The 26,361-nt window shown below is 62.6% G+C and overlaps 1 protein-coding gene across 2 annotated transcripts in view; it reads right to left on the bottom strand.

Moving 5' to 3' along the window:
• The window catches only part of INTS3 (integrator complex subunit 3), a 66,241-nt gene that overhangs the window by 4,975 nt on the left and 34,905 nt on the right, over positions 1–26,361 (bottom strand). Inside the window, exons 13-26 of one of the 2 annotated variants that reach the window (XM_065574133.1) lie at positions 24,530–24,621; positions 22,829–22,935; positions 22,141–22,260; positions 20,667–20,796; positions 19,092–19,146; positions 18,008–18,111; positions 17,348–17,392; positions 16,405–16,524; positions 15,865–16,018; positions 13,584–13,652; positions 11,028–11,103; positions 7,705–7,818; positions 6,479–6,527; positions 2,447–2,614 (exon numbers count right to left, since the gene is read on the bottom strand). In XM_065574133.1, the coding sequence (XP_065430205.1) occupies positions 2,447–2,614; positions 6,479–6,527; positions 7,705–7,818; positions 11,028–11,103; positions 13,584–13,652; positions 15,865–16,018; positions 16,405–16,524; positions 17,348–17,392; positions 18,008–18,111; positions 19,092–19,146; positions 20,667–20,796; positions 22,141–22,260; positions 22,829–22,935; positions 24,530–24,621 (1,403 nt within the window). The remainder of the gene's footprint in view (positions 1–2,446; positions 2,615–6,478; positions 6,528–7,704; positions 7,819–11,027; positions 11,104–13,583; positions 13,653–15,864; positions 16,019–16,404; positions 16,525–17,347; positions 17,393–18,007; positions 18,112–19,091; positions 19,147–20,666; positions 20,797–22,140; positions 22,261–22,828; positions 22,936–24,529; positions 24,622–26,361) is intronic. The other variant, XM_065574134.1, reaches the window with a different exon arrangement.

Genomic DNA, 26,361 nt, shown 5'->3' with positions numbered 1-26,361 from the left:
TGGCGACAACGAATATTCTCAAAGGACCGAAATCAACCAGCTCATTCCACCCATGCCTGCACTAGGCAACCTGAACCATGGTGTCCGGCAGCGCCAGCCTGGTGCGTTCACTCCCTGCGGCAGCGCCAGGCCTCTCAACCCCGAGGGTGGCCTCTTGCCGGGGTTACCCTGTGCAGGGAGCGTGGGCTGCTGCCTTCCTCTCTGCTCCCTGGCTGAGGGCTCTGCTAGAGCCTTGCAGCGAGGGGAGGTCTCACAGGGCATTTGCAAAGCATCAGTCTCTCTCTGGAGCGCCCATGGGGCCTGCATGCCCCTGGGATGCTCTGAGCACAAGCTGGGCTCGCCCTGAGCCAGCCCAGGAGAGCCCCACACCACGCGGCACTGCATGGGACCAGCCAGGCTGAGAAAACCTGTGGGAGCACAGACACCGAGAGCTGGGCCCAAGTCACTCTGGGGTTGGGGTGGGAGGAGGAAGGGGCTGGTATTCCTTGTTCACTTCCCGTCCTAAACCATTGTGCACTTTTCAACCGCTGCCATGTTCCACCCACGAGGCAGCTGCATTCCTTTGGAGGACAAGTGACCCCTGTTCGCTAGTGAATGCTGGGGAACGACAGGTGCTGGAGAACACTGAGCTCCCCCCACATGGGCACAGAGCTGCTCCTGGAGGGGGCTGTTCTGTGACAGAGGAATCCAATGAGAACCAAGGGGTCGTTCTGCCCCGGAAGAGAACCCCCGAGCGGCTGCAGGGAAGGACAGCAGCGGGAGGCAGGCCGGTACCTCACAGCCCCACCTGCCCGGAGGTGCTGGGGGGGAGGGGGTGGGGGGGAGTTACTCCTGAGCGCGCCAGCCAGTTGTTTGTTGTAAATACCTGCCTGGATTTTAGTTCTTAGTTACCACGGCCGCGCTCCGCCTCGCCTGGAGGACGGGAGAGAGCAGTGGAGGCGGCTGGGGATGTGTGCGGGCAGGGCTGGGGGGCCTGGCCAATGGGCCCTTGGCAGCGTTACAGCTCCAGGAGAGCCATGTGGGGAAGGAATTTCAATGCCTCTGAAGTCAGACGGATGCGGGAGGTGAAGCTCAGTACTGGCTGAGGGGGTGTTAAGTGAGGGCCCGGTTCTTTGGGTCTGTGTGCCCAGCACTGCCTCTTCCCCGTCGGGCCAGGGACTCTGGCCACGTCCCCGCTGTGCAGTAAGCCTGGGAATGCAGAGCCCGGGCAGTGGAGACGGCCTGGAAAGGAAGCTGCAGGACCAGTGTCTGCTGTCCTAGGGGGAAGGTGGAGGCAGGTCCTGGGGCCCTGGCAAGCCGGGAGGGGATTCCCACGGCTTGTCTTCGCTCTCGGACGACGACGTGGCTGGCTGAGCTCTGAGCTCCTGGCCTGTGCCCTGTCCTCAGACTCCCCTGGAAGGCAGTGCAGAGGCTCGGCCCTACCCTGTTTCCCCGAAAATAAGACAGTGTCTTATATTAATTTTTGCTCCCAAAGATGCGCTAGGTCTTATTTTCAGGGGATGTCTTATTTTTCAGAAATGAAAAATGCCTTATTATCGGTGGATGCCTTATTATCGGGGAGGTCTTATTATCGGGGGGATGCCTTATATTACAACGAGAGGCAAAACTGTAAGTAGGCCTTATTTTCGGAGAATGTCTTATTTTCGGGGAAACAGGGTACTAGGTTCACACAAACTGCTTCCTGAGCTGCGACTGCAGGGGGCGTTGGTGCAGCCTGTGCTTCGGCTTGCTCCCCCGGCCGGCCCAGGCCTTTGCTCCCCCGGCCGGCCCAGGCCTTTGCTCCCCCGGCCGGCCCAGGCCTTTGCTCCCCCCGCTCCAGCCAGCTCAGGGATGCAGCCGCTTGTCGCTAAATCTCAGACACGCTCGAGGGCTCGTGCTTGTGACGCGTGTCCTGACCCACTTCACCCAGCACTCCCGCTCTCCTGCAAGGCCGGCCAGCCTGGCGGAAGGGCCGGTGGAGAGGGGCCGTCCTTGCAGCGATCCACGCTAACGGCAGCTCAGAGACTGCCCTTGGCTGCAGGGCCGGCGGGAGGAGAGGGGTTTCCTAGATGGGCGTACGGGGGCTCTGGGCGCTGAGACAAAGGGCAGAGCAAGTCTGGGAGAAGGGAAACCCTGCAGCCCTCCGGTCCCTCCATACCAGCGGAGTGTCCCCGCTCTCCAGGAGCTGTCCTGCTGCCGATTCGAGCGATGCCCCACGGGCGCTGCAAGCTGCCAACAGGAGCTGAACAGCGGCAGGCAGCCTCCCAGGCAGCACAGCGCCCGTAGCAGCCACCAGCGCAGCATGCCCCTGACTGCTGTCCCGTAGCCGGACAGGCCCTTTAAACATGGGCACACGCCCTGCCCATGCCGCTGGGACGTCTCCTCACCCAAAACAAGCCTCCGCCTCCACCGGCCACAGGCGCCCTGAGGAGGAAGCCGCGGGAGAAGAGGCCCCCCCACCCCTCACCTCTGGCGTTTCCGCGGCAGGCTGTTGTTCTTGATCAGCAGGGACTTGATGTGCTCGGCCAGTAGGTCGTCGTGTTTGATGCACCAGTGCCGCAGGATGCTGGTGGTGAACTGGTCGTCCGGATGGCAGGGCCGGCTCAGCACCATCTTCACCATTTCCTCGCTGGGCCTGCCGCGGGAAGGGAAAGGGGGGTGAAGGGAAAAGCCTGGGCGCATCCAATCCCACCGCTGCCGCCAGCAGTGAGGCGCGGCAGGCGGCCGGCCCCCCTTGCCCATCAACGGAGCACTAACCCCGACTGTTGCGAGTTCCCTAGCCAGAGACAGGATTCGGCAGAACCCGCGGCGTGGCCCTCTGGCTCCGAGGTCCCAGGCTTGCAGGTGATGGGGCTCCCTGCTCAGCGCTGGCTCCAGGACTCCGGCGGGGCGAGGACCAGGTGCATTAGATGCAAAGCTGCGTGGCAGGGAGCTCATCCAGCCCTTTCCCCGGAGATACGGAAGAGCCCGGCCCCCATGGAGCAGCCTGGCACTTCCCCAGAGCCCCTGCGCCAGCACCGGCCTCGCTGCAACGTGCTCTCCGCCCTCCCGCTGCCGCTCCTGTGCATTCTGGGCTGAGCTAATACAATTTAGAGCCGGGATTAGATTAGCCAGCTCCAAGGGCGGCATTAATGAATAGAAATAAAGTGCTCTTCACTCAGCCACGGGAGGTGAGCAGAGCAGGCAGACGCGGTACCGAGCCGCAGAGATCAGCGTCCAGGCCGGGCTCCTGCTGCGCCGTGTGGGAGGCAGACGACAGGCGGCTCTCTGGCTTTGAGAGGTGCCCGGTGACAGAAACGGCCCAGCGGAGCTCAGGCTGGGCAGGGCCGGGCCAGCACTGGCATGGGAGGCCTGGGGGATGTCAGCGCTGCTGGTGCCTCGGGTGGTGCTTTTCCGGAGCAAAGGGGAGCATCTGGCTGCCGGTGGGGTGGCTTTGGAGGAGGCATTCACGGAGTTAATCACTAGGAATCCTAGGGCTCTTCGGTAAGAGTCCTGGCAAATTTCAACTCTAGGAATTACCTCACAGCTGCCTCCTTCCTCCCCAGAGGTGGCTGCCTTGCAGCGTGTTGGGACGAGACGCGCTAGAGGGGACGGTGCTGTTCTGCATTTTGCTCAGTGGACGTCTCCCGCCCAGTGAAACCTGTCTGGGCACCCCCTGGGTCGGAGTCCCACAGCTAGCCGGCGTACTGACCCTCCCCTAGCTGGCCGGCGTCAGGGAGTTTCTGCCAGTGCTTGTCATTTCCAGTGAGCCATTGTGATCCAGCACGTTGGCACAGCCCCCCCGCTGAGAACGGTGCCCACCTGCTCACTCCCGGCCAGGCTGGGGAGTAAGCAACATGGCCTTTCACAGGACGGTGTCATTCAGCCTCTCAACTCCTGGCAGGGAGGAAATTACCACTGCCCCCATTTTACAGATGGGCAAACGGAGGTGTGGGGCAAAGTGACTGTCTAGGGTCACACCGCGGATCAGCTCTGAGCCAGGACTTGACTCCAGGCCCCCTGCTCAGCACCAGCCATGCCGTGCCTTGTCCTCAGCCCTCCAGAAGAGACGCTGGGGGCAGGATGAGCCCTACCAGGCAGCGTGTCTGAGGCCAAGTAGGTGTCAGCCCCAGTGTGACAGGAAGGGAGGAGACTGGTCCTGTCTGGCGGAGGCCAGGCCGCTGACCAAGCCAAGCTTCCGACCTTCGCTGCATGCCCCAGCAGGCCCCTGCTCAGGTGATGACAGCATGGCAAGAACCCCTAACCCCCAGCCCCACTCTGTGGGCACAGCGCAGGTAACCTTGGCGCCCCTTCCCTTTGGAGAGCGCCTCTCCCCAGTCCCGCCCGAGTCTCCATGACCCGCCAAGCTGCCGCAGGACTGAAGGGCAGGGAGCGGGCAGCAGGGCTGACACTACGGTCAGGTCAGTCCCACGTGCTCGGCAGCCCCACGATAAAGCAAGGATCACTAGTAATACCCGAGCCCCCAAGGCGTGGCCAGTGGCTTTCGCACCGCCCGTCCAGGTCCTGCGGTGTTAGCACCGTGCCAGCTGCACAGGAAATTGAAAGCCGTCTCGGGGGGGAAGCGTCCCTGGAGAAGCAGGCGAGAGGAATGCAGCCAGTGATAATGCTTCCCCCAGGCTGGGCAGAACCACATTGCCAATTACTGCTGAGCAAGGGGGAGGGGACGCAGCCCGGAGAGGGGAGCCTCCCCCTCCTCTGTGGCATCCCAGGCCCAAGGTGGAGCTGGCTCCCGAGGCGGGGGCTGGAGCGCTGGACGGGCGTGCATGGCACATGAAATATGGTTTTAATTCCCCTTCCTAAGCTACCGTATCTGAGCAGGGGCTTACTGAAGGCGGGAGGCGCTCCGAGCTCCCCTAACGCATCAGCAATAATTGCATGGCTGTTTGCCTTCCCACGCAGAGGAGACTGGGGACAAGTGGCAGCTCAAATCCCCGACAAGAGAGAGCCGGGGGTGGAAAGCCCAAGGGACCTTTCAGGAGAGCGGCCCCGCAGCTTGGCCTGGGATCAGTCTCCAAGGGGCAGCCGCATTGCCCTGCCAATACCCGTCAAGCCGAGCCTGCAGCACCCCTGCTATTCCAGTCTCCCCAGAGACGGACCTGCTGGGAGCCTCTCTGGAGCAGTCCCTGCACATCAGCCATGTGGGCGGGGCTCTGACGGGAAGGAAGGGCCAGACCCCCAACCCCAGCTGCGCCTTAGCTCAGGCTTTGAGGGTAGAAGGCAACTCCTCTCCTACTTGGCGCTAGCCAGGATACTGGGACACGCTACCTTAGCCCAGTGGCCAGCAACCTCTCCCGTCCCGGGCAGCCAGCTGGCCCCAGGAAACCCCCTCTCGTTACTCCTTCCTGTCTGGGGTCTCAAGCATTCACAAACTGAAGGTGTTTGGTGCTTAGAGGGGTCAGGGCCTGGGAGCCAAGACTCCAGGGTTCAAGTGCCAGCTGTGCTGCCGACTCGACCCTGGCAAAGTCTCCACCCCTCTCCGGGCCTCAGTTTCCCCTCTGCACATGGGAAGGATATCCACTTCAGAGGGGCTGTGAAGGGTAACGGGCTTGGAGACTGGGGGCTGCCGAGGGGCTAGGGAAGAGCCGGGGGTTTTCTGTAATCCGCAGGCAGAGATCAGACTGACGATGCGGGTCTCAGCAGCGAAAGGGGGGAATTCAGGGAGGGAGGGACAGGATCTGTCCTCCCATCTCCCTCCCTAGACACGGCAGCACACAATACGCAGCCTCACTCACTGCCCACGAGGGCCAGGGCACGCCCTTGCTCGGACCCCGCCTTGCCTTGCAAAGCCTGCGACTGGAACTTTTAACACGTGAAGAGCAGGATTTGTCAGGACCACCTTAAAGACGTGAGAAGGCGGCAGCTCCTGCGTTGATCAAATCCGGATTGATTAGAGCCAAGCCGCAGGGGAGCGATCACTGGGAGCGGAGCCGCCGTGCGCTGGAGAAATTAAATGTTCCATCTGCCGCCGGCGTTCCTCACACTCTGATTAACGAACGAGAGGAGCGGTGCTCCCGGCGGCTCCCCGGAGCGGGTACTGCGGCACAGCTCGGGGACCCGCAGCCTGGGGCAGGGGAGGCTGGGGATAAGGAGTGTCCCCCCGGGGAGGAACTCTCCAGCGCTTCTCCTAAGGGTCATTCCGACGCGAAAGGAAAGGGGCGCGCTCGCTGCGATTCCCTGCCCATGGCTGCTGCCAACCGGCGTCGACCCAGCCAGGAATTCCCGGAGCAGAACACGGGCAACCCCACGGGCAGGTCTCAACGCAAGCAGCCCCGTGAGCCCTCCGCACAGGCCCTGATCCTGCAGCAAACTGCACGTGGGCCGGGCCCCCTGGTGTCCCCTGCCTGCTGCCCCTGGGGCCACGTAATGCCTGGCCCTGCCCAGCATTAGCCAAGAGAGGCTGCTGCCTGCTCTCCTTGGGGAACCCCTGCCCTCTGCAGTTCAAGTACCCCTCCCCCCAGCACGGCACGCGCCTACCACCCCTCCCCCACTGCATACGTACTTCTCTCTCCTCAGCTGGAGCAACAAACAGGACAGCGCCTCTGGGTGCTCTGCAAAGGAAACCAAAGGCGCTTAGTTTATTCCTGACAGCTGGGGCCCACAGTCAATGCTGAGGGGCTGGCTGTAGGTATCAGGAACGAATGCCCAGTATCTGAGCAGACATGTCACCCGCCCCCGGGGCCCCTCATGGGGTCCGCCCGCACAGCCTGTTCCACGCTCCCTGCCCCCACCATGAACACACTGCTCCTGCCGGGGGCGGCAGACGACGCCGGGCGTGTGAGTCTTGTGCAGAACTCCTGGGGGCTGCACGCTTCCTTCCCTGCATACGCACGCACAGTGCCGGGCAGGGGAACAGGCTGGCTGGACCCAGCTGGGATCGGACCCCCCTGGGATTGTGGCGTGTGAGTGTCTGACACACGCAGGGCGCAGGCTGGCTGGCTGGACCCAGCTGGGATCAGACCCCCCCAGGATTGTGGCGCGCGTGTGTGTGTGTGTCTGACACACGCAGGGCGCAGGCCGGCTGGCTGGACCCAGCTGGGATCGGACCCCCCCCCCCCCAGGATTGTGGCGCGCGTGTGTGTGTGTGTGTCTGACACATGCAGGGCGCAGGCTGGCTGGCTGGACCCAGCTGGGATCGGACACCCCCCCGGGATTGTGGCGTGTGCGTGTGTCTGACACACGCAGGGCGCAGGCTGGCTGGACCCAGTGGGATTGGACCCCCCCCGGGATTGTGGCGTGTGTGTGTGTGTGTGTGTGTGTGTGTCTGTCTGACACACGCAGGGCGCAGGCTGGCTGGACCCAGTGGGATTGGACCCCCCCGGGATTGTGGCGTGTGTGTGTGTGTGTGGGTGTGTGTGTCTGACACACGCAGGGCGCAGGCCGGCTGGACCCAGTGGGATCAGACCCCCCCGGGATTGTGGCGTGTGCGTGTGTCTGACACACACAGGGCGCAGGCCGGCTGGCTGGACCCAGCTGGGATCGGACCCCTCCCCCCCCCCGGGATTGTGGCGTGTGTGTGTGTGTGTGCGTCTGACACACGCAGGGTGCAGGCCGGCTGGCTGGACCCAGCTGGGATCGGACCCCCCCGGGATTGTGGCGTGTGTGTGTGTGTGTGAGTGTCTGACACACGCAGGGTGCAGGCCGGCTGGCTGGACCCAGCTGGGATCGGACCCCCCCGGGATTGTGGCGTGAGTGTCTGACGGGCGCAGGCCGGCTGGGCCGTCTCACCTTTGTACTTGAGGTGCTGCAGGATGGGGATGATGGTCTCCAGGGGAATGTTGTGTGCCAGGAAGAGCTGCCAGGTGCAGTACTGCTCGAACGTCTCCCAGTCCAGGCTCTGAACTAGAGGGAAGCAGAGCGCTCGTTAGGGGCCGGGCGCTGCCCCGAGGCGGGGGAAACGGCTCCAGCAGGAGGCAGGGACCTAGGACACGCGTAAGCCACAGGGCAGAGATGTGACTGAGGGGGCTGCGTGCTGCAGGGAGGTCTCGCAGGGGGAGCGTGGGTGGTCTGTCTGTGCCATGCCCTGGCAGAGGGATCCAGGATGCCAGCAGCCAGTCTCAGAGGGAGGGAATGAATGGGGTCCTTTAATCCAGAGGCTTGGAGCATTGCTTGGTGCCTTCCGTTCAGTGCCAGGGCTGGAGCTAAACAGACCGTCAGGCACTTGCTGGGGGAACCGCTTACCCCTTCAGCGTCCCAGCCTAGACACCCGGCACTAGGGCTCTGCAAGCACTCCCAGCCGAGTGCACGAGGGCCCGGTGACGGTGCAGGCCGCAGACGAGGCAGGAGATCGGCCTGTGCCGTGCAATGATGGGCCTGCTGGCTGTGAGCCACGTGGGGCGCGTGTGAAACGCAACATTCAGCCGAGTGCAAGAAGGCCCCTTAAGCCGAGCGGTTTGGGCAGATCGCGCCGACCCCAGTCACTCAGGGGCAAAGCGCTCGCAAGAAGCATGAGGGTTAATTACAGGTGACAAAGGGGCTCGGACCCCTCAGGGGTGAGGCTGGGGCGCCCCTGGGACCAGGACGTCCTGCTCCTGCAGTAATGAAGGAACAGTCTCAGCCTCCCAAGAGATCCAGCCCCTAGCCCTGGGGCTGCAGGATGAGGCCTGGGCACGGAAGCCACCAGTGGGGCTACAGGCAAAGGCTGCAAGGGGGAGGTTCTGGGAACGGACAGTGTCCCAGCCCCAAACCCCAGCCCAGGGAAAGGAGGGTGGGACTGTTGGGCCCAGCATTTCTCTGCCCCCCGGGGGAGTGCCCCAGAGCCGGGGCTCTCTGCCCCGAAGGGAGAGCGAGTCCTTGGCCAGGGCCCTTCCAGCGGCTCCGGGGGCTCCGAGGAGCGAATGGGTGTGCGGGGGGGGCGAGGCCTGGATCCCGGCGGAGGGCTCAGAGCAGAGCCGCAGAACCACTGGACTACGTCTCTCAGCCACGGACTCAGTCTCAGCTTCACAGAGCGCAGGCTCAGGGGCAACTCAAACCTGGGCTCCTCAGCCCAGCAGACACAGGAGGGGAAGAACCAACGTCTGGAAGTCGGATCTAGTCCGATTCAGAGTCAAACTAAGGTGCAGTTTTTTTAACCGGGCAGGAGGGAGGGTAAATGCCCCAGCCAGGCAATCTGAAATCCAGAGGGGGTGTTTTTCTGAGCGCTCTGCTCCAGGGCGCCCAGGAGTTCAGTCAGAGCAGGCCCCCGACCTGTGCGGTACACACAGGTCAGATTGGATCTACACAGTGGCCCTGCTGGCCTTTCCAAACCCCTACGAGTCCTACAGCAAACACAAGGGAGACCCCAGATCCCAGTCCCCGGGCTTCACAGGAGCAGACCCCGACGTACAGGGTCCACAGGGCCACCTCCGATCGTCTCCCACCACCTGTCAGCCTGACAGAGTTTTGACAGCTGCAGCTACCGTACCACAATGGAAAGCCTCGTCCGGGCACTACGAGCTTATCAGCTGCTAACATCACAGGGGGCAGGGTGCTGCAAACAGGGCTAGTCGGGTCCAGGACACTCCGAGCACCGGCCCGGGGCTGTGAGGGGACAGGCCGAACCCCCTAGAGACCCCGCGGCTGAGCGCGCACGTGGAGATGGCAGAACTAGCGGAGGGGTTTTCTTTCCCTACGTTCTCCCTGACGTTCCCCTGACAGCCCGTCGCAGGGACAGCGACTGAATCGTGCCCGTTGATCACAGCCCAGGCCTTCGATGGAGGGAGTGCCGAGCCGGTGCTAACAACCTGCCCCGTGCTGCTCAGCGTCTCCGGATTACCCCGTGTCTGGCGCTGCGAAGCCTCTCAAGCCTGGTTAAACCCATCAGCGCTGCTCACAGCTCAGCTCAAACAACTAATCCCACGAGCCTGCTCGGGGCAGTGACCCTTTAAGCAGCGCCACTAAGACGACATGGATCAGAGGAGGAAACGCCAATCTCCAGCCAACTGGTGCCATGGTCCCCGCCCTGGGAGCTGCCCCAGGCTGCCAGGGGCCTGCATTGGCAGGCCCCCCTGGGCGTCTCTTTACCAGGACCTCGTTACCTGCAGGGTTAGAACAGACTGTATGACTTCTGCAGCGCAGAGGTGAGGGATATTTCCTCCCCCGACCCAGGGAGCACCCCCATCGCTTTAGTCCAGGTCAACGTGTCCTCGTGCTGCCTTCGGGTCCAGCTGGAGCTCCCGGCATTGCCCGCCCATGGCCCTGATCTGTGAGCAGGCCCTCTCAGCTGGGAAGCGGACGCAGCGCTGCCACAGCCGGGGCTTTTGCAAGGAACAGGAGCATGCCATTCCAGCCACCTGCAGGGCGCGCCGGACGCCGGCAGCAGTGCCACCCACGAGGGTCTGACAGCACCAAGGGAGAAAGCCGGCCTCTCCTTGGCCCCGAGAGCACGGCACCGGCCAGCCACGTCTCCTTTACGCACTGCTGAGTGGCGGCCGATTTACAGGCTCCTCCTGGCAGGTGCTTGAGAAACAACAGCCCCACCTGCCAGTGCACAGGGCACCCTTCCCTGTCTAGCCGGGAGCAGAGCCTCGGGGGGTGGACTGCTGGAGCGGCTACCTAGGAAGCAGGGAGACGTCAGTGGAACTGCCCCAGCCGGCATCACCAGTCCGAAAGAGGCCCAGGAAAGCTCACAAGGCCAAAAGGTGCTGCCCGGTGCCCAGATACCACAGGGCTGGGCATGAGAGAGACAGTGTGTGGACTCCCCTATTGACATCGCCCGGGGAATCGGAAGGAGCCCCAGGCTGGCTCAGCTCCTGGGGGTCATGGGAAGGCGGCGAGAGGTTTTGCCAGCCCAGAGTCTAAAGCAGCTGGGAGAAGAGGTCTCTGCTCTGCCCAGCTGGGGGCCAGAGTCCGCGCACGAGACAAGCGGCTGCTGGGGACTGCTTAAGCTGCATCCATGTTCACCTCCCCAATACTGGCACCCTACCTGATCCCCCCACCCCCCCACGGCCACGCCTACCTGATCCCCCCACCCCCACACGGCCACGCCTACCTCCACCCGCCCCCTACGGCCACGCCCACCCGCCCCCTACGGCCACGCCCACCTCCACCCGGGCCAGGGGGGTCCTACTCACTCAGGATGTTGAGCACCGAATCTTTTCGGAACATCACCAGGTTCCCCATCATGACGTGACACACCAGCTCCTGCAGCTGGAAAGCAGAGCACAGCGGGGTAAGTGCAGGAAGGCCGGGAGCTGGGTGAGGGTTCAAAGAGCCAGAGTGCTATGGGTGGGGGGCGGAGGCCAGCGTGATGTTAACCCTTGAGTGCTGGGACTTCCCGCCAGCAGCAGGCGGTGCTCGCCCCGGGCAGGGTCAGCCAGCGCTCACGCAGCACCGCGAGCGGCCCACCGCCAGCCCCGGCCTTACAGAGACGAGCCCTGGAGAGCCCAGGCGGTGCAGCCGCAGTCCCAGCATGGCCTGTCTGGCACACACAAGGCGCCCCCCAGCGAAAACAGGGATCCAGGTGAGTGCGACAGAAACCTTCCCGAGCGCAGGTGGCTCGTAAATCAGGGCCGTTCTAGGCAGCTCCATGGGATCACACCTCAACCCCAGGTGGCGCAGAGACAAGGGAGCCGGCCTGCTGCATAGGCCGGACTGGGGTGAGGGGGACCCACAGCTGGACCCCAGGGCACGGCAGGAATCAATCTGACAAGGGCTGGGTCACTGCTAGGCGCAGACAGAGAGAGGCTCCAGCCCAGCACGAGGGGCCACACGGATCCCACCCATTTCGTCTGCAGCAGGGACCTAGGGGAACACTCGCCCCCAAGCAGATGGGCAGAGCCTGGCCACCGAGAGCGGCTCACGCTCCGGCTGCAAGTTGCCCTTCCCTTAGCTCCACTCCCAGCGAGCTCCTCTCCCACCCCTTCGCTCACGCTGGGGCAAGAGCCTGGAGCCTCTCCCTACGCCTCAGCACTTGCTACTGAAGCCCCTTCTCCCCGCCCCAACTCCCGCGCGATTGCTTGGCTCCGCACAGCGGAACGGCACAGCTGCTCTCCAAAGGCAAAGGGCTGCAGCTTGGGAGGAGACACTGGCCCCTGCGGCTGGTTGCAGCCATGGCCCTGGGGCCTCCTAGGAGAGCCAAGAGCACCCCCGCCTCTCCCAGCCTGCCCCTTGCTGCATTCGTGTCTGCCCCCCGTCGGTCGGGTTACGACGCCCCGGCAGCTTGGAGGTTTGCGCCGTGCTGAGTTCCGGGAGGGAGAGGCCAGGGCTGCCTTTGCAGGCAGGTTGGGCCGCCCAGGGACTGCAGGATGAAGGGAGCAGGGAAGAATAAGAGGAAGGGACGAAGGGAGGGGAGAGGAAATGCGATCGCTATGTGCTGGGAAAACTGGGCTGTCTTTGCAGACAGCGACGGAGCCCCCGAGCAGCGCCAGGAGCCAGCCGAACCAAGCACCATGACTCAAGCCGTTCCCATACCTCAGACCATCTAGCCGCCTGCCAAGCAAAACTCCCTGGCCGAAGCGCCAGCCTTGCTGTAGCTGGGCAAGGCCGGGCCGGCCGGGAAAGCAGCTACCGAGCCATTTTGAAAACTCAGCTGATGTAGAACTAGGGCAAGTTCCAGGGTTATCAGCAGATCGCGCTCCAGATGTGCCCAGACAGCAGAAGTATTCAGCGCCTGGCTCTCCCCACCTCCCTCCCACGGACTATTTTTGGGTTCCTCTGAACTGGTGTCATGGAAACTCCTGAGCGTTGCTGCTGGAAGAGGGTCTCCAAGGGCGAGCATGGCCCGAGCCCAAACCCAACATAATGGGCTCCCCTGGAGGGATGGGCTCCCCCCCTGTGCTGCTGCATGGGACTCGAGTTGAGTCACTCGAGTCGGTTCCCATCTCCCGGTCGAGTTCTGCTCAGCCTGCGTTGGGAGGGGTGTGGCAGCAGGAGGTGGCAGGGACGCAGACCACGCTGCCTGGGCTACAGCCAGGTGGCGGCGAGGGGAAGGAGCGGCAGGTTGGGGGAGACCCTGACCCAAGGCTATGGCGACCTCTCTCTGGGGTGCAGAAACCTCCTGGCATCTGCAGCACAAGCTTATGTGCCGGCGCCCCAGTTCTGCGGGGTGAGAGCCGCCTCCTCCTCACGCAGCATTCGCCAGCCAAGCGGGGGTCCCACTGCCTGCCGCTCCCTGCGCTAGGAAGGGCTGGTTGGGGTGCCACATTTCTCAGGGCTCCCACGGGATCTATGGGAGGCTTCCAACATCTCACCCCTTTGGGGGACTTCCCTTTGCCCAGCTCCGCGGCAGCCTTCTCCTCCCGCCCCCTCGCCTGCCGTTCCCACACAGCTGCCGCTCACCAGGGCTCAGAACATATCCAGCCAAATCCCTCTCCACGCTCCCACCCCCGCCTCCCCGCAGCAGTGCCAGGCCTTGACAATCCCTTGAAGGCCGTGGCTTGGATTTAACAGACTGACCCTGCACGCTGCGGCCCGGCCCCTGGGGGAATGAGGCAGCCCCGTGGATTTAGAACGGCTGCTGCACAGCCCGACAGCTAAGGGGTGCAAAGGGCTCCCCGGGAGATGGCAGCTGGCTCTGAGAATGGCACATCCCGCCCTGCCTCTCTGCAGCTCCAAGCTGAGCTCAGCCCATGTGCTCCTGGTACAGACAGATGCTGCCCCTCCCCGCCGCGCAGAGCCCCCGCTCCTACCTGGGCCGAGTCTATGACGGCGACAATCATGTTCAGCAGCTCCCCGCTCCGGAGGGTCTCGTCGGGGAACTGAAAGAGATGCAAGCAGAGCAGGGGCTCAGGGAGAAGCGGGCTTGGAGCTTTGAGAGCAGCAGGGGGAGAGATCACCCCTGTCCCAGTTACCCCACATTCGTGCCCTGTAGTCAGCTGTGCTGGACGCTGCTTCTGCACTAACTGGCCGCTGACTGGACCTGCATGAAACTCCTGGGGGCCTGGCTGGCTCACAGGTCACACCCCGATTCACGGCAGCATCGCCCCACCTTGTACCCAGGGGAGAACGCTGCCTGCAGCCCTCCCTGAGCAGAGCAGGGGGCACCCCAGGCGGGGACGGGCAGCAGAATGGGGTTGGCAAAGCAGCAGGGCAGGGCTGAGAGACAAGTTGCTCCTTTTGCCCGGGTTTGCAAGGAACGGGAAGCAGGTGGGTTCACTCAGCACTAAATCCTGCAAGCCAGGCCCCGGTCGGTCGGGAGAGCACAGAGGCTGCAGAGCACGGCTCAGAGGGGCTCTCCCAAGGAGACGCGAACGTCAACGCTGGCCGCGCTGACCCGAGCAGACGTGCAGCTGCTTGGGGAAATCAGGTGGGCCAGAGGCGTCTCGTTGAGCCCCATGTCTGCTAGTGTCACAGCCTTTCATTTGCTCTAGAGCTCCCAGGCGGTGTGTTGGTGGGAAAACACACCAAGAGGAAAGGGCAGAAGGCGGGTGGCAGCAAGTGATCCCGGCGCGGCTCAGAGGCCACTGTGCCCGAGCGGCGCTGGCCATGCCCCTCTCCGGAGGGGAATGGGTCTGAGCCCAGGGTGGACGGGGCCTGAAGATCTGAGCAGACACTCTGGGGCAGAGGATTCACACGAGGGGTTCCTTGGCTGCCATCACAAGCAGGGGGCCCCTTTCTGAGCATGCTGGGGGAGGGGCGCTACACAGCTAAATGACAGAGGGACAAGACCCCTCCCCGAGGTTTGTTATTTTCCATATTTTTCCCTCCTCTCCCGTGGCCACATTTCCCCCCCCCCTTTCACGCCCCTTTCTCCACAGGACAGCGTGGGCAGGGCTCTCCCGAGGCTGGTCCCTTCCTAACGCCCGCCCAGCAGATGTTCCTGACCTGTCAGCCAGCGGGGGGCCGAGCAGTGTGTCCCTCCCAGGGAATTCGAAGGCACACTCAAAGGCATGTCAAGTTACCCCGCCGAGTGCGAAGCCAGAGCTCCCTGCAGCTCTGGAGCAGGACGCTGGGCGGATTCCAGCCCTGTGGTTTCTCACCCTCTGGCCCTCCGCTCCCTGGGATCAGCTCGACTGAATTACTGCAGCCTCCTCAGAGTCGAGGGATTGGAGCCAAGAGCCAAACCCCCATCATCACCCTGGCAGGGAAGAGGTGACGGCTGTGCTGGCCAAGCCTGGGATGAGCCGTGTGAACCAAGCCAGAGCCCCCCATCTGGCTAGAAGTAACAGCTTGGAGCTCCCCCAGCCGACCCCCCCCCCAATCACTGTGCCCCACAAGCCCTGTGATGATGCCTGCTTAGAACCACAAGCTGGCTGATAGCGAGGACATGGGGACAGGCCAGGAGAAAACTCGCTCATTGTGTGAAGAGCGAAAAGGAAGTCGAGGCCAGTGCCTGAAGAGCGCACTAGAGATTGTGCGACGGGGCCAGCCAGGGGGCCAAGGACTCGCCGCTTGGCAGACTTGGTTGGGAAGGGCCAAGGAGGGAAGTGAGCCTCCTAACTAGCTTCCACTTCTACAGCACCTTTCACCCGCCCCACTCGCCAACCTTGTAAGCAAGCGATTTACCCGGTGCTGAAATGCAGCCACTTCTGGGGCGTACCCTGGCAGCTGCTAACAGCCAAACAACACAGAGTAAGACAGGAAGTGCAGAACAGAACTCTGTCTAATTGGAAAGATTAGGGGAGTGCAACATTAACACCCTGATACCTGCAAAAAGCACCAGGGGATTTCATGCACCCGGGCGCGGTCAGGACTCTGACTGAAGGCCTAGCGCCCTGCAGGAGCAGAGCCGTCTCGCTGCGCCGGGGTGGGTCTGCAACTGAGAGAAGACCATTCCCCACCGACTTGCCAGCGCCTCTGCCTGCAGCCCCTATCCAAGCACCTGGCAGAGGAATTATCCCACGTGGCCCAGGGCTGCCTTGGCCCCGCTGACCTAACAAGAGCCTAGCTCAGGCCACCTCACACCCCTGAGCTGACCGGGATGAGCTGGAGCGGAGACCTTGGGGGCCCCTGCCCGGCCTGGGTTCTCACCTCGGTGTATATGGAGGGGGTGAGGTAACACAGCAGCCGCACATCGTCCTCCTGGCAGGCCTTCATGTCCATCATCAGGCAGGTGTGCAGGTCCCCCAGCTGCGTGGCCTGGGCGAACGACTCGTACAGGTTCATCTTCCCTGCCGCCGCTTTGCTAGAAGGGCCACAGGGCGACATGAGCGAGTGCCCCGGGGAGGGATTCCGGCCGACTGCTGCTCGGGGCTGGGCGAGGAGCAGCTCGACTCGGCCGCCTGCCGAGGGAGCTTAGCCCCAGCCTGACAGCCCCCCAGAAGGCTCTGCCCATGGACAAGGCTGCTCAGCGGGAAGGAAGGAGGGAGGAACCAAACACGAGCTGAACTGCGAAGACAAGACGCCCCTGCAGCCGCCTGGCTGGGCGGGAATCCCGCAGCGCGCTCCCCGGGTGACAGCAGGATCGCGTAGCGAGAGCCGCCCGCACAGCCCTCTCGGCCGGGTCAGCGCTCAGGTCCATGACGGACGCAGCCTGCCTCTGACCCGCCCACCCCGCCCGGCCGCCCCTACCTGGCTCTCAGGTAGTAGAGAAGGTGGTAGCCAATCTTGGGCTGTTTCTGGTAGAGCTCAGACAAGAGATCGAGCAGCAGAGAGAAGCTGCTGTTGTCTTCCTGCATCTGGCAGAGGTTCCTGGACGGGGGTGGGAGGAGAACAGGGACATTCAGATGGGAGAGAACCGTGCCGAGCGCGAGGGGTCCCCTGTGCAGCTGGCGCAGGGAACCCCGATTCCTGGTCCTGCACGGCCCACAGGGCTGATTTGATAGGGGATGTCTTACCCCGCTATGGCAGTGCCCCCCCCGAGGATGGCTGCGGACATGCAGCACGGCGCCTGGGGAGACTGGCTTAGGACACCAGGGCGAGGCCTGACTCGTGGGAAGAGTCTGATGTTGTGCAGACCAGGAGGAGCTGGGATTTCAAGGCCTTGTTTGAAAACTCCTCACTACACAGAATCCACGGAGCTAAATTCCTCCCGTGGGGAAGGGCTGAGGGGACGCGAGGGGGCCTGAGACTCCACAGCACTCTCCCCCCACCCCCAGAAGTCCCCACTCGGAGGGAAAGGGCTATTAAGACACAGCTCCAAGAGCCAGGAATCCCCGGGCTGGCGTCACTGCAGCTTAATGGGGCATTTTAAACAGCAGGTAACTGGTGCAGACCCAGCCTTGGGTCAGCAGTGGCCCAGGACATCGCCACTGTCCAGCCACCATTTGGGGCTGTGGGGAGTGAGCTGGGGGCTTGGCGCGGACACGGCCACGCAGCATCCTCTTGTGGGTGCCTCTGCATGGCCTTCTGCAGACAGCGCCTGGGGCTTTCCTGGCCTGAGCGCGCACAGCAGGAAATCCCAACGGTCCTGGGACACAAGGGGGCAGAGAGCAGCAGCGACTGTATTAAACCCAGCTGTGCAGAGTTCAGCTAGAATGATGGGAGACACCAGAGAAAGCTCAGAAAGACTCACCTAAATATTAGGTAAAGCGGCTTCCCCACCGATTCCTCCAGAGACCTGCATGGAAAGCGCATCGTCAGCCGGGCGGCCATGACAGCTTGGCAACGGTCATCTGGGGCTAGAGGAAGCTAACGGTCTAATACACTGCCCTTCAAGAGCACCGCACTGCCCTCCCCAGCATTCAGGGTCTGACCGGCAGCACCCCATCGAATGGGCACAGATGCGGGGTGCGAGAGGCCACTGGCAGAATGGGGAATAGAACCCAGGAGTCCTGACTCCTACAACCGGGGGAAGACTAGGAATTACCGGCTCAGCCTAGGAGGTGCCAGGTGGGGTCCTTGGATCTGGGGTCCCCAGGCAGCAAGGGGGGGCTCCCAGTGGCGTGGCGCTAGCTGCCACCCGTTACTCATGCTAAGCAGCGTGGTGGGGGGTGGTATGCGGTGCACTGGGGAGAACGGTCTCATTCAAGCCCTGGGTGCTGCAGCTGTCTGCTCTGGCTTTGTGCCGTTCGTGACAGCTCTGGTGGTGCACGCTGGGCCAGACGCCGCCGGGGTTTCCTCTGCTCCATGAAGCTGGGGCCTGTGGAGCAGTCACAGGGAGCAGCGGAAGTTGTAGTGAGAAAAACCCAACGGCCAGCGCGAAAGGATGAGACAGAGAAAAATAAATCCGTACTCCTCTGTGATTTCTTCTGGCAAGACCTCCCCGCGGAAGTGAGCCTTAAATAGCTCCTGCAGGCAGGACGCGAGGATGGATAACTGCTCGGAGTCAAAGTCCTCCTGGGGGAAAGAAAGGCGGGAAAAGAGAAAGTCGCTTAAACGAAGCGCAATCTCCGATCTTCACCCACCAGCTCAGTCCAGTCGCAAGGGGCAGGGTGAGGGCCTGGCACTGCTGTCTATGGCAAGACACACGCGAGTGCCACCAGAACCATCCTGTTGCTATGGCACGGCGACAAGAGCCGGCTGTCCGAGCTGGTTACCAGTGAGACGAGCCCCTAACAGACGCCTGGGTCTGCAGCACTTCACAATCACCGCGAGACACTCAGCCACTAATGGCTGGTAATTCAGGGCGACCGGAGTGGGAGCCACACAGCAGGCAAGAGTACTCTACTCCTGCGTGGGCTCAGCGCACGGGGCTCTCGGACGCAGCCCCCTGAGGACACACGCAGCCTGGAGATGCCGCAGTGGGCACTGGCATGGAGCCCCGTGTGCTGCCCCATTTGGGACATGCTAGGTTCCTGGCAAGTGGCCAGCATGACCCCCGGCTGGCAGAGCATGGCTGAGGCCCCGCGGGAGCTTCTTGGGCTCTCACCCTGACGTGTGCCCCAGCCCAGCGCTATCAAAGCAGGGGGAATCTGTCATTTGGACACTTGAGATAAGCAAAACTGACAGGCCGCCCCCTTGGCTCAGTGCCTGGAGCACTCGCCACAGCTAGCATTCAGGGTGGTAAATACGTCACTCAGACGGCCAGCGCGCCCCTCCTCAGAGCATCTGGGTCACCTCCCCCATGCAGTAATAATCCCCCCAGCCTCTGGCAGCGTGCCTGGGCACCCCACGCTGCTCTGCAGCACCAAGACACTTGCACACGGGCGTGCTTCCCCCACAGGATGGTGCTGCTTCCAGGAGGTCTTTGCTTAGTCACATTTCTAAGTGGAAACGTGAGTGCTTGGATCACGGAGAGCCACCTCCGAGCCCCCCCCAGCCGCTCTCATGTCACCCAGCCTGAGGCAGGAGCGTCGCGTCCGGCTCTGGGCAGCTACCTCCAGGACTTGATCCACAATTTCCTGCATGACCTCACACTGGGCTTCCGTATCGCTGCAGCAAAAAACAAGAGGCAATCCAAGTTACAGCGGGAGATAGCGAGAGCGGAGACAATGGTGCTTTGTACCCAGCCGGCTCTGCGCAGGGGCCCAAAGGACCCCAGAGCTGGAAGGGGGAGTTTCGGAGGCCCTGCTTCGCACTGCTCCGGCACGGGCAGGGAGGCAGGCAGGCCTACAAGCGCACACTGCAGAGAACATGCTACATTGCTACAAAAGCATTCTGCACACTTTATGGAAAGGCAAACAAACGAGCTAACAGCGTAAGATTAAACGCACTTAAAGCCGCCAGTGAGATCAGAGTGCCTTGCTTGGGTCTGGGAAGCAAAGAGCTTCGTCCGCCTGCTTGAGATGGAGCTAATTCCAAGGTCGCTGAGGTCAAAAGGGAGGACAGAGCATTCTGCCGGGCGTGGGGACAGCGGGAAGGGAGCTGCTCTCCCAGGGGACAGAGAGCTATCGGGACCCTGACTGGCCAGTATCTGCAGCGATTGTGGAGCAATGCCCCCAGCGGCCAGCAGGCCCAGCTAACCAGGTGTCGCGGAGTGTGGGGGGACACAAGGCCCTGCACCCCCGGCTTCCTGCGATTCACCATGACTCTCAGCCAGCCAGTAAAGTAGAAGGTTTATTTCGAAGACAGGAACACAGTCCAAGACAGGTCTTGCAGGCACAGACAACAGGACCCCCCCGCCAATTAGGTGCATCTTGGGGTCTCAGGGGCACCACAGCCCCCTGGGGGGGAAGGTCAGAGCCCCATCTGCCTGCCAGCCATTCCACCAGCCAGCTCCTGAAACTCTCTCCCCAGACTTTTTTTAGTTTCCTGGGGAAAGGTGTCACCTGCCCTCTAACCCCTTCCTGGGTTCTCACATTACATGCTCAGGTATCCTCCCTCACGGCCAGTCTCCCATCCCCCACTGCAGACCGTCCTAGCCAACCTCCCCTGCCTTCCCAGCCAACACTCCCCACTCAGCATTCAAAGACCACATCAAGAACAGTCCCAGTTCGTCACACCAGGGAAAATCAAACCTCCCACCATGGCACCTCATCCGCACGGAGGATTGCGCCGCTTGCCCCGGCTATCCTGCAGCTGTTGGGACGCGTGGGCAGGGGGGATAAACCCAGGCCCTGTGAGGGCACCAAGGATTGGGTGTGGCCCTGGAGATGCGGCAGGCTCCAGGCACAAGAGGAGAGCATGGGAAGGCTTCCCCTGCACTGTTGAGGCTGCCCTTGTTCGGAGGACAGAGACTCCGGGGTTCTCAGCCAACATCCCTCGTGGCGTCCCACAGAGAGCGGCTCCGAGGCGGTTGCTCTGATATGCCTGGACAGGACCCCAGTGCCTGAGGGAGACCCCCAATAAAAGAGACAGCTCACGGACTTGACCCCCACACCTCCTTTGGACAAGCCCTCCTTCGCAGGGCTTTTGGTGCAAGTGTCTGCAGCGTTGCCTCGACAGCGCTGGAGCACCCACATGCTGCTGCGTGTAGAGACCCACAGAACAGAGAGCGACTGGCCAAGACCAACCTGCCCTTCTGCAGTAACAGGACTTTATCCTTCAAAGACTCGTCCAGCTGGTCCAGGAAAGGTGTGATGTCAACGGGCTCCTCAACGATGGTTTCTTTGATTGGATGGAACCTGAATTCCCTCTTCTTCCCTGCAGTGGAGAGAACAACGGAGGCTCAAGTGAGCTGCCTGCGTGACGGGGCCTGGAACGTGCTGGCACCACCGCAAACCCGAGCCACCAGCCAGACCCGACGGAAACCACTGCGCCACCCCTGTGCTCAGCGCGGCACTGCTGGGTACAGGAGCACGTCACATTCAGCAGCCCGGTTTCCCGGCTCCACCGCCCCAGACGTGTGGGGTACGAGGTGGGACCTGGATGCCAAGTTCGGAGGCATTCAGGGCTGGGGCTCTGGGTCAGGCCCATCCCCAAATATTGGCACTCTGCTGGTTATCCAAAGACCCCCAAGTGCTTTACTAAGTCAGAAGCCTCACAACCCCATGGGTAGGTAAAGGGGAGTGCTCAGAGACTGGCAAACTGAGGTATCCCGGCTACCTTCTACACCCGTCCCCAGTCCAGCAATGTGCCCCAAGACACAGTGCACAGCAGGGGCGGGAGGGACAGAGCCCAGGACTCCCAGTGTCCTGCTCTGATCACCGAAGGGCGCAGTAGAGATGGTGCATCATGGAGCTGTGAGGCTCAGATTGTCCAAGGTAACTGATGGCACTTTCAAGCTTCCGGTGTGTGGGGATTTGGGGCCGGCACGCCCAGCGCTCTGCAGGGCACCAGCCTGCAGCACTGCAGACAGCAACCCACCCATGGTCAGGCTGGGCTGCCCCACCCCACCCCATCCCTCTAATCAGAGCGCTGGGGAGACCACAGAGCTGTTCCACCAACGGCCAGCTGAAGAAGTGATCCCAGGTGCCTGCAGCTTCTGAGAGCAGCAATTCTGGCCTCCAACAGACCAGCCAGCCCCATGGCCCCAGTCCAGATTCCCAGAGAGGCCTGCTGTGAGTGTAACGAAAACCAAATGTGCCAGCAGGTGTAGGGGCCGGAGAGGGCTGCCTGAGAAAAGAGCGAGCCCGTTCCCAAGCCATCCATCCTGGGGTGGCCAGGGGTTCCCCAGCCAGCAGCGCACCACAGCTCGGCCTAGCCTGGTTCCCATTTCGGCGGGAGACTCAGACCCCGGGAGCCCGGGCCCACGTGACCTTCCCCGGCGCTTGCAGGGGTCAGCTTCCCGGCACCGGTTAATGACTGCAGAGCGCTCGGTAAATGCTGTTTGCAGGAGCAGATTTGCCCCGGGCTCAGCGACTGCTGTTTGCAGGGAGAAGAGGCTTTCTGGGAACTGCTCGTGGCTTGTTCTCTGGGGCCCGGTCACTGGGAAGGAAAGGAGGCAGTGAGCGCGCAGAGAGGCAAGAGGCTGCTAATTGCGCTGGGTAAAGATAGCAGCACTTGGAGGGCATCACAGGCCAGTTCCCGCCGCACACAGCCGCTCACCTTTGCTATTCAAGTCCTCTTCATCGTCACTAAAGGCAGCCTCGGCGTTGTCATAGCAACTGTCATCCTTGTCAGACATGTGATTGTCCATTTCCATGGAAACCGGCTCCTCAATTTTGACTGCAGAAAAGAAGGCCCAGGAGTCAGAATGGGAGCTGGGTTACCCTGGCCATTCAGAGCGCCCTGCGGGCAGGGCAGAGTCCTGGGGCCACTCCACAGGTCTCGGAGAAGGGGGCAGTGCTGGTGAGGGACCCGGCAGTTTACCTGGGGGTGCCCCCAACCCACTGACACTATCTCGAAGCCCCACGCAGAGCACAGAAGGTTTCAGAGCCATGCACCGCCCTTCCTGCTTAGCCATCATCCAGGCCGGCAGGAGAACCTGAGGCCAGTCCCGGCTGGCGGTGCCCAGCGAGACGCGAGGCAGAGTGGCGTCCAGGGTAAAGGGCTGGCCGTGGTGGGCACCCAAGTTTGAGAGCTTTGCCCTAAGAGCCTGGCTTTCAGCGGTGCTCCCATGGCATTCAGCTGCTCTCCGGGGCTCGGCACCTCTGAAAATTGGTCTTGGGTTCCTAGATTCATGGCTGTAAAGCTCCAGCCCCCCAATGTAGTGCTGCCTCAGTGAGCCTGCAGCTCCAAGAGCCGTGAGCTGGCCAGGAAAGCCCCCCTCTCCCGGAGGACCCGGGTGCTCTACCTTCGATGGGCGGTGAGGGCGAGCTGCAGAATTCCGGGAATTTCTCCCTCAGCATGGCACGGAGCTCCTTGTCCAGCTTGGGGTTGTCAAACAGAGGGGCCAGGGGTCTGCGTGGGGAGGAGGAAAGGGATGAGAAATGGCCAAGCTAAGATGCATTTCCCGACCCTGCCCATGCACCAAACCAGCTGGCTCCCTACACCTCCCTCCTGGAACTGGGAGCCCAAGGCAGGAGCCCCCAGGCCCTGCGGCTGGTAGGCAGAGGCCCAGGCTCCCTTGCCCTGGAGGAAGGTCAGACTTTAGTGCAGAAGAAGGATCAATCGGCATTGGCACTTCCTGCCTGGCTGCTGGTCACCCAGCGTGCCTGGGGACACACTTCAGCTCTGACGTCCTGAGACCACTAGCTACCCCCCCGGGCACGTGGGCCACGCCTCAGCAGAGTCATTGAGAGCTGGGCAGGGGGAAGAGAGAGACTCGACTGCCCAGCATGCAGGTCCTGGCCAGGGAAGAATCAGAAAACTTCTCCCGTGGGCATTTGCTGCTGGCGATCACCATCTGCTCCCAGGGTGGGGTGGGGTGGGGAGGGGGAAGAAGGAGACCACACCGGGGTAACTACTCCTGCGTTACTACCGCCCCACTGCCACAGATACCCCTGCTTTCGAGGGCAGGAGCTGAGAGCAAAGGGAACAGCCCGGGGTGTCTGGCTCCTGACAGCTCTGTGCTGATCTCTGGCCACTTGGTTCAGCCTTCTGGCTTGGGGGACTCTAGTTCCCAGCCCCAGGCCCTGGCCCAGACAGGGCTTCAGTACTGGCAGCATCCCAGGACTGCTTCTGCCCTGGACTCAATGGGTCCAGCCCAGCTCTGTCCCCAGGTTATGCCTCCCGCCCCCTGCAAGCTCCGGTGCCCAGATGGGCTTTTCTGTTCTAAACGGCGTTGCCCAAAGAGCTGCAGCGCCCAGCTGAGCCGGGCTGGATGAGGCATCTCTGGCAGGAGAGCTCTGTGGCACTAGTGGGTGTCGGGGGACAGCAGCATCCCCCTCCCCTCCCAGCAAGATCATTAGCAGCAGCCCATTCCCGGCCCTGCTGCCAATCCCTTGGCTGCACTGAGGGCAGCACGCCCACCCCCAACAGCGCCGCCCACCCCATCTCAGAGCCTTTCAGTCCCCCCGGTGACAATGCCTCATTAAGGGAACTAGTCAGGGCCCTGGGCTCCAGGTTCATCCCCCCCCCGGGGCTGGGTGTAGCCTCACTTCCAGGAGAGCGCTCTGCTGGGTGAGCTGCAGGCCTGGGATGTCCCCTTCCCGCCTAAGGATCCGGTGGGTCTGTAACTCTGCTCTGAGGGCAGGGGGACCCGGCTGTCACTAACAGCTGGAGCGTTTGCAGGCTGGCAGCAGATGTGAGGCAAGCTAGGAAGGCACCTGCATGTGGGTTCGTCTGGCAGTGCAGTGACATGTGCCCGCAGGAGAGGGCGGGAGCCCATCTAACCCTCCCCTGGCCTGAGCTGTGGCTCTCAGGACCCTCACTCCCGGGCAGGATAAATCCATGGCTGCGTCTTACGCCACGGGCCATAGCCCAAATCAGTTCCCCTGCTCTGTGAGGAGCCGTGAGAGGTTTGTCTTTGCTGGGCCAGAGACGGACGGAGCCTGGGCAGGGCAGGGGAGCGCAGCGCAGCGGTGTGATCGTATTGAACCGAATGCCTCCTTACGCCAGGACTCGCTTCTCCACGATGTGGGTGAGGGAATTGAACACGCCTTGCCGGACGTGAACCTCCAGCGGCGGGTAGAAGTTGGGAATGATCTGAAAGGGGGATGGAGAAAACAGAATTAGTGCAGCCCTCGGCCTGGCCCAGCTGTTTGGGAGGCCGGGAGGCTGCAGGCCCGAGCCCGCCAGCCGAGGGGGTTTAGCAGCTTGTCACGAGGCCAGTTCACTGCCTGTCTGGAATCAAACTGCCCTGGCCACTTGAGCAGCAGATGAACACACCCCGCTGAACTGAGAGGGGGCAGCAGGAGAGGGTTTTACTCCCATCTCCCCTTCCCTCTCCCGTCCCAACACCCACGCCAGGTTAGTAAAGAGGCAACCCCAAAGCCTAATCTATGGCCTGGCTTAAGGGCCTGGACAACGAGAGCAGCATTTGGCTGCACACCCTAACCCCGCGTAGGAGTTTGCCCCTCGCTGCTCTCGTCCGGTTTTACTGCAGAGCCGAGCGTCTCGAGGGTCGGCCCCTGGGGTCGGGAGCGAATTGGGAGTTTCAGGGCAGCTGGGACGAGGGGGGCTCTGTGGAACAGGGAGCGGTGACGGTAGGCAAACACCCACATTTGCTGCGCTTGGCGAGTGCCCTTGTGGATCGCGGCCATGACAGCAGGCTGTGCTGGGGCTAACTGGGGACAGAGGGAGCATCAAACCCAACCATCCTGACTCGACCCACTAGAGCCCACTGCTGGGAACAATCGCCAGAGTGAGGCATTACCCTGAGCCTCTCAGGTACCAATTCCCCCCCTTTCCTCCTGCCCTGGGGCTGGCAGCGTGACGAAAACAGCTGCTGCGCGGGTCCGGGCTGGCCCCTCTCTACGCCAGCTCCTTGGACTGAAAATACTGGGCGTGTGGAGACTCCATGTGCAAAGCCTGACTCACTGCTCTGTCCACGCGCCGTGCGCACCCAACCCGCGCTGCCTGCCCCACCAGTACCCAGCTGGGCGGTTCTGCTGCTCTTCCATGATCCCCTCTCTGGGGGATGGCGCTTCGGCCTCCTCCTATCCCTGACACCCCCCGGAGAAAGCCTGCACTCCCTAAGGAGGCGAGGCGAGGCGTGGGCGGTAAGGTTAATTACATGCAAAGGACAGGACAGCACAGACCAGCTCTCCAGCTGGATGACAGCTCCTGTAATTGCTGGCGGCCTCTGCTCTGGGGCTAAATGCAAACCCGGTGACCTGCGCGAAGATGCATTAGTGCCACTGAGTATTCCCGGGCAGCGATCAGCGGTGCCAAGGCGCTGCCAGCCTCGGCAGCTGGTCAGATCACACTGAGTGATGGGCCACAATGCAGATCTCTCAGAGGGAGCCCCTGGGAACCAGCGCAGCGTCTGGGTGACAGGCTGGGGGGACATCAGGGAATCCCCCCCGCCCCAGTGACCAGACAGAATGGTAGCTGTGCCCTCCACCCCTCTGCATCCTTCCCCCGCCGCTCTCCTTACTGTCCCTTCACACCTCTCCAGCTATCCCCGTGCTAAGATCAGCCTCCCGGCCCGTGGGCCGAGCACTAACCCCTGCCTTCACCCTTCCCCAGTGCCGCCCCTGTACGCCATCCTCAGGGGCCCTCCTGGGTCTGAGCTGTCGCCCCGCTTGGGGGCCTGAGTTTGCTTTAAGCTCTTGGGGGTAGGGACCTTCCTGATAGCCCCCCACTGAGCCGGGCTGGGGCTGGTTTCAGCAGAGCCGGGTGATGGCTCAGCCACACACCATCTGCTCGGCTGGTTTCCCCACCCACTGACATCGCTGTCAATGCAGCGAGGGTCCTCTCTGCCCCGTCAGTGGCTAGGAAAGG

Source organism: Chrysemys picta, chromosome 20 (genome assembly GCF_011386835.1).
Source record: "Chrysemys picta bellii isolate R12L10 chromosome 20, ASM1138683v2, whole genome shotgun sequence".
In the NCBI taxonomy this organism is placed as follows: domain Eukaryota; kingdom Metazoa; phylum Chordata; order Testudines; family Emydidae; genus Chrysemys; species Chrysemys picta.
Note: the sequence above shows the minus strand (reverse complement) of the source record. Positions and strands in the feature narration are given on the sequence as shown.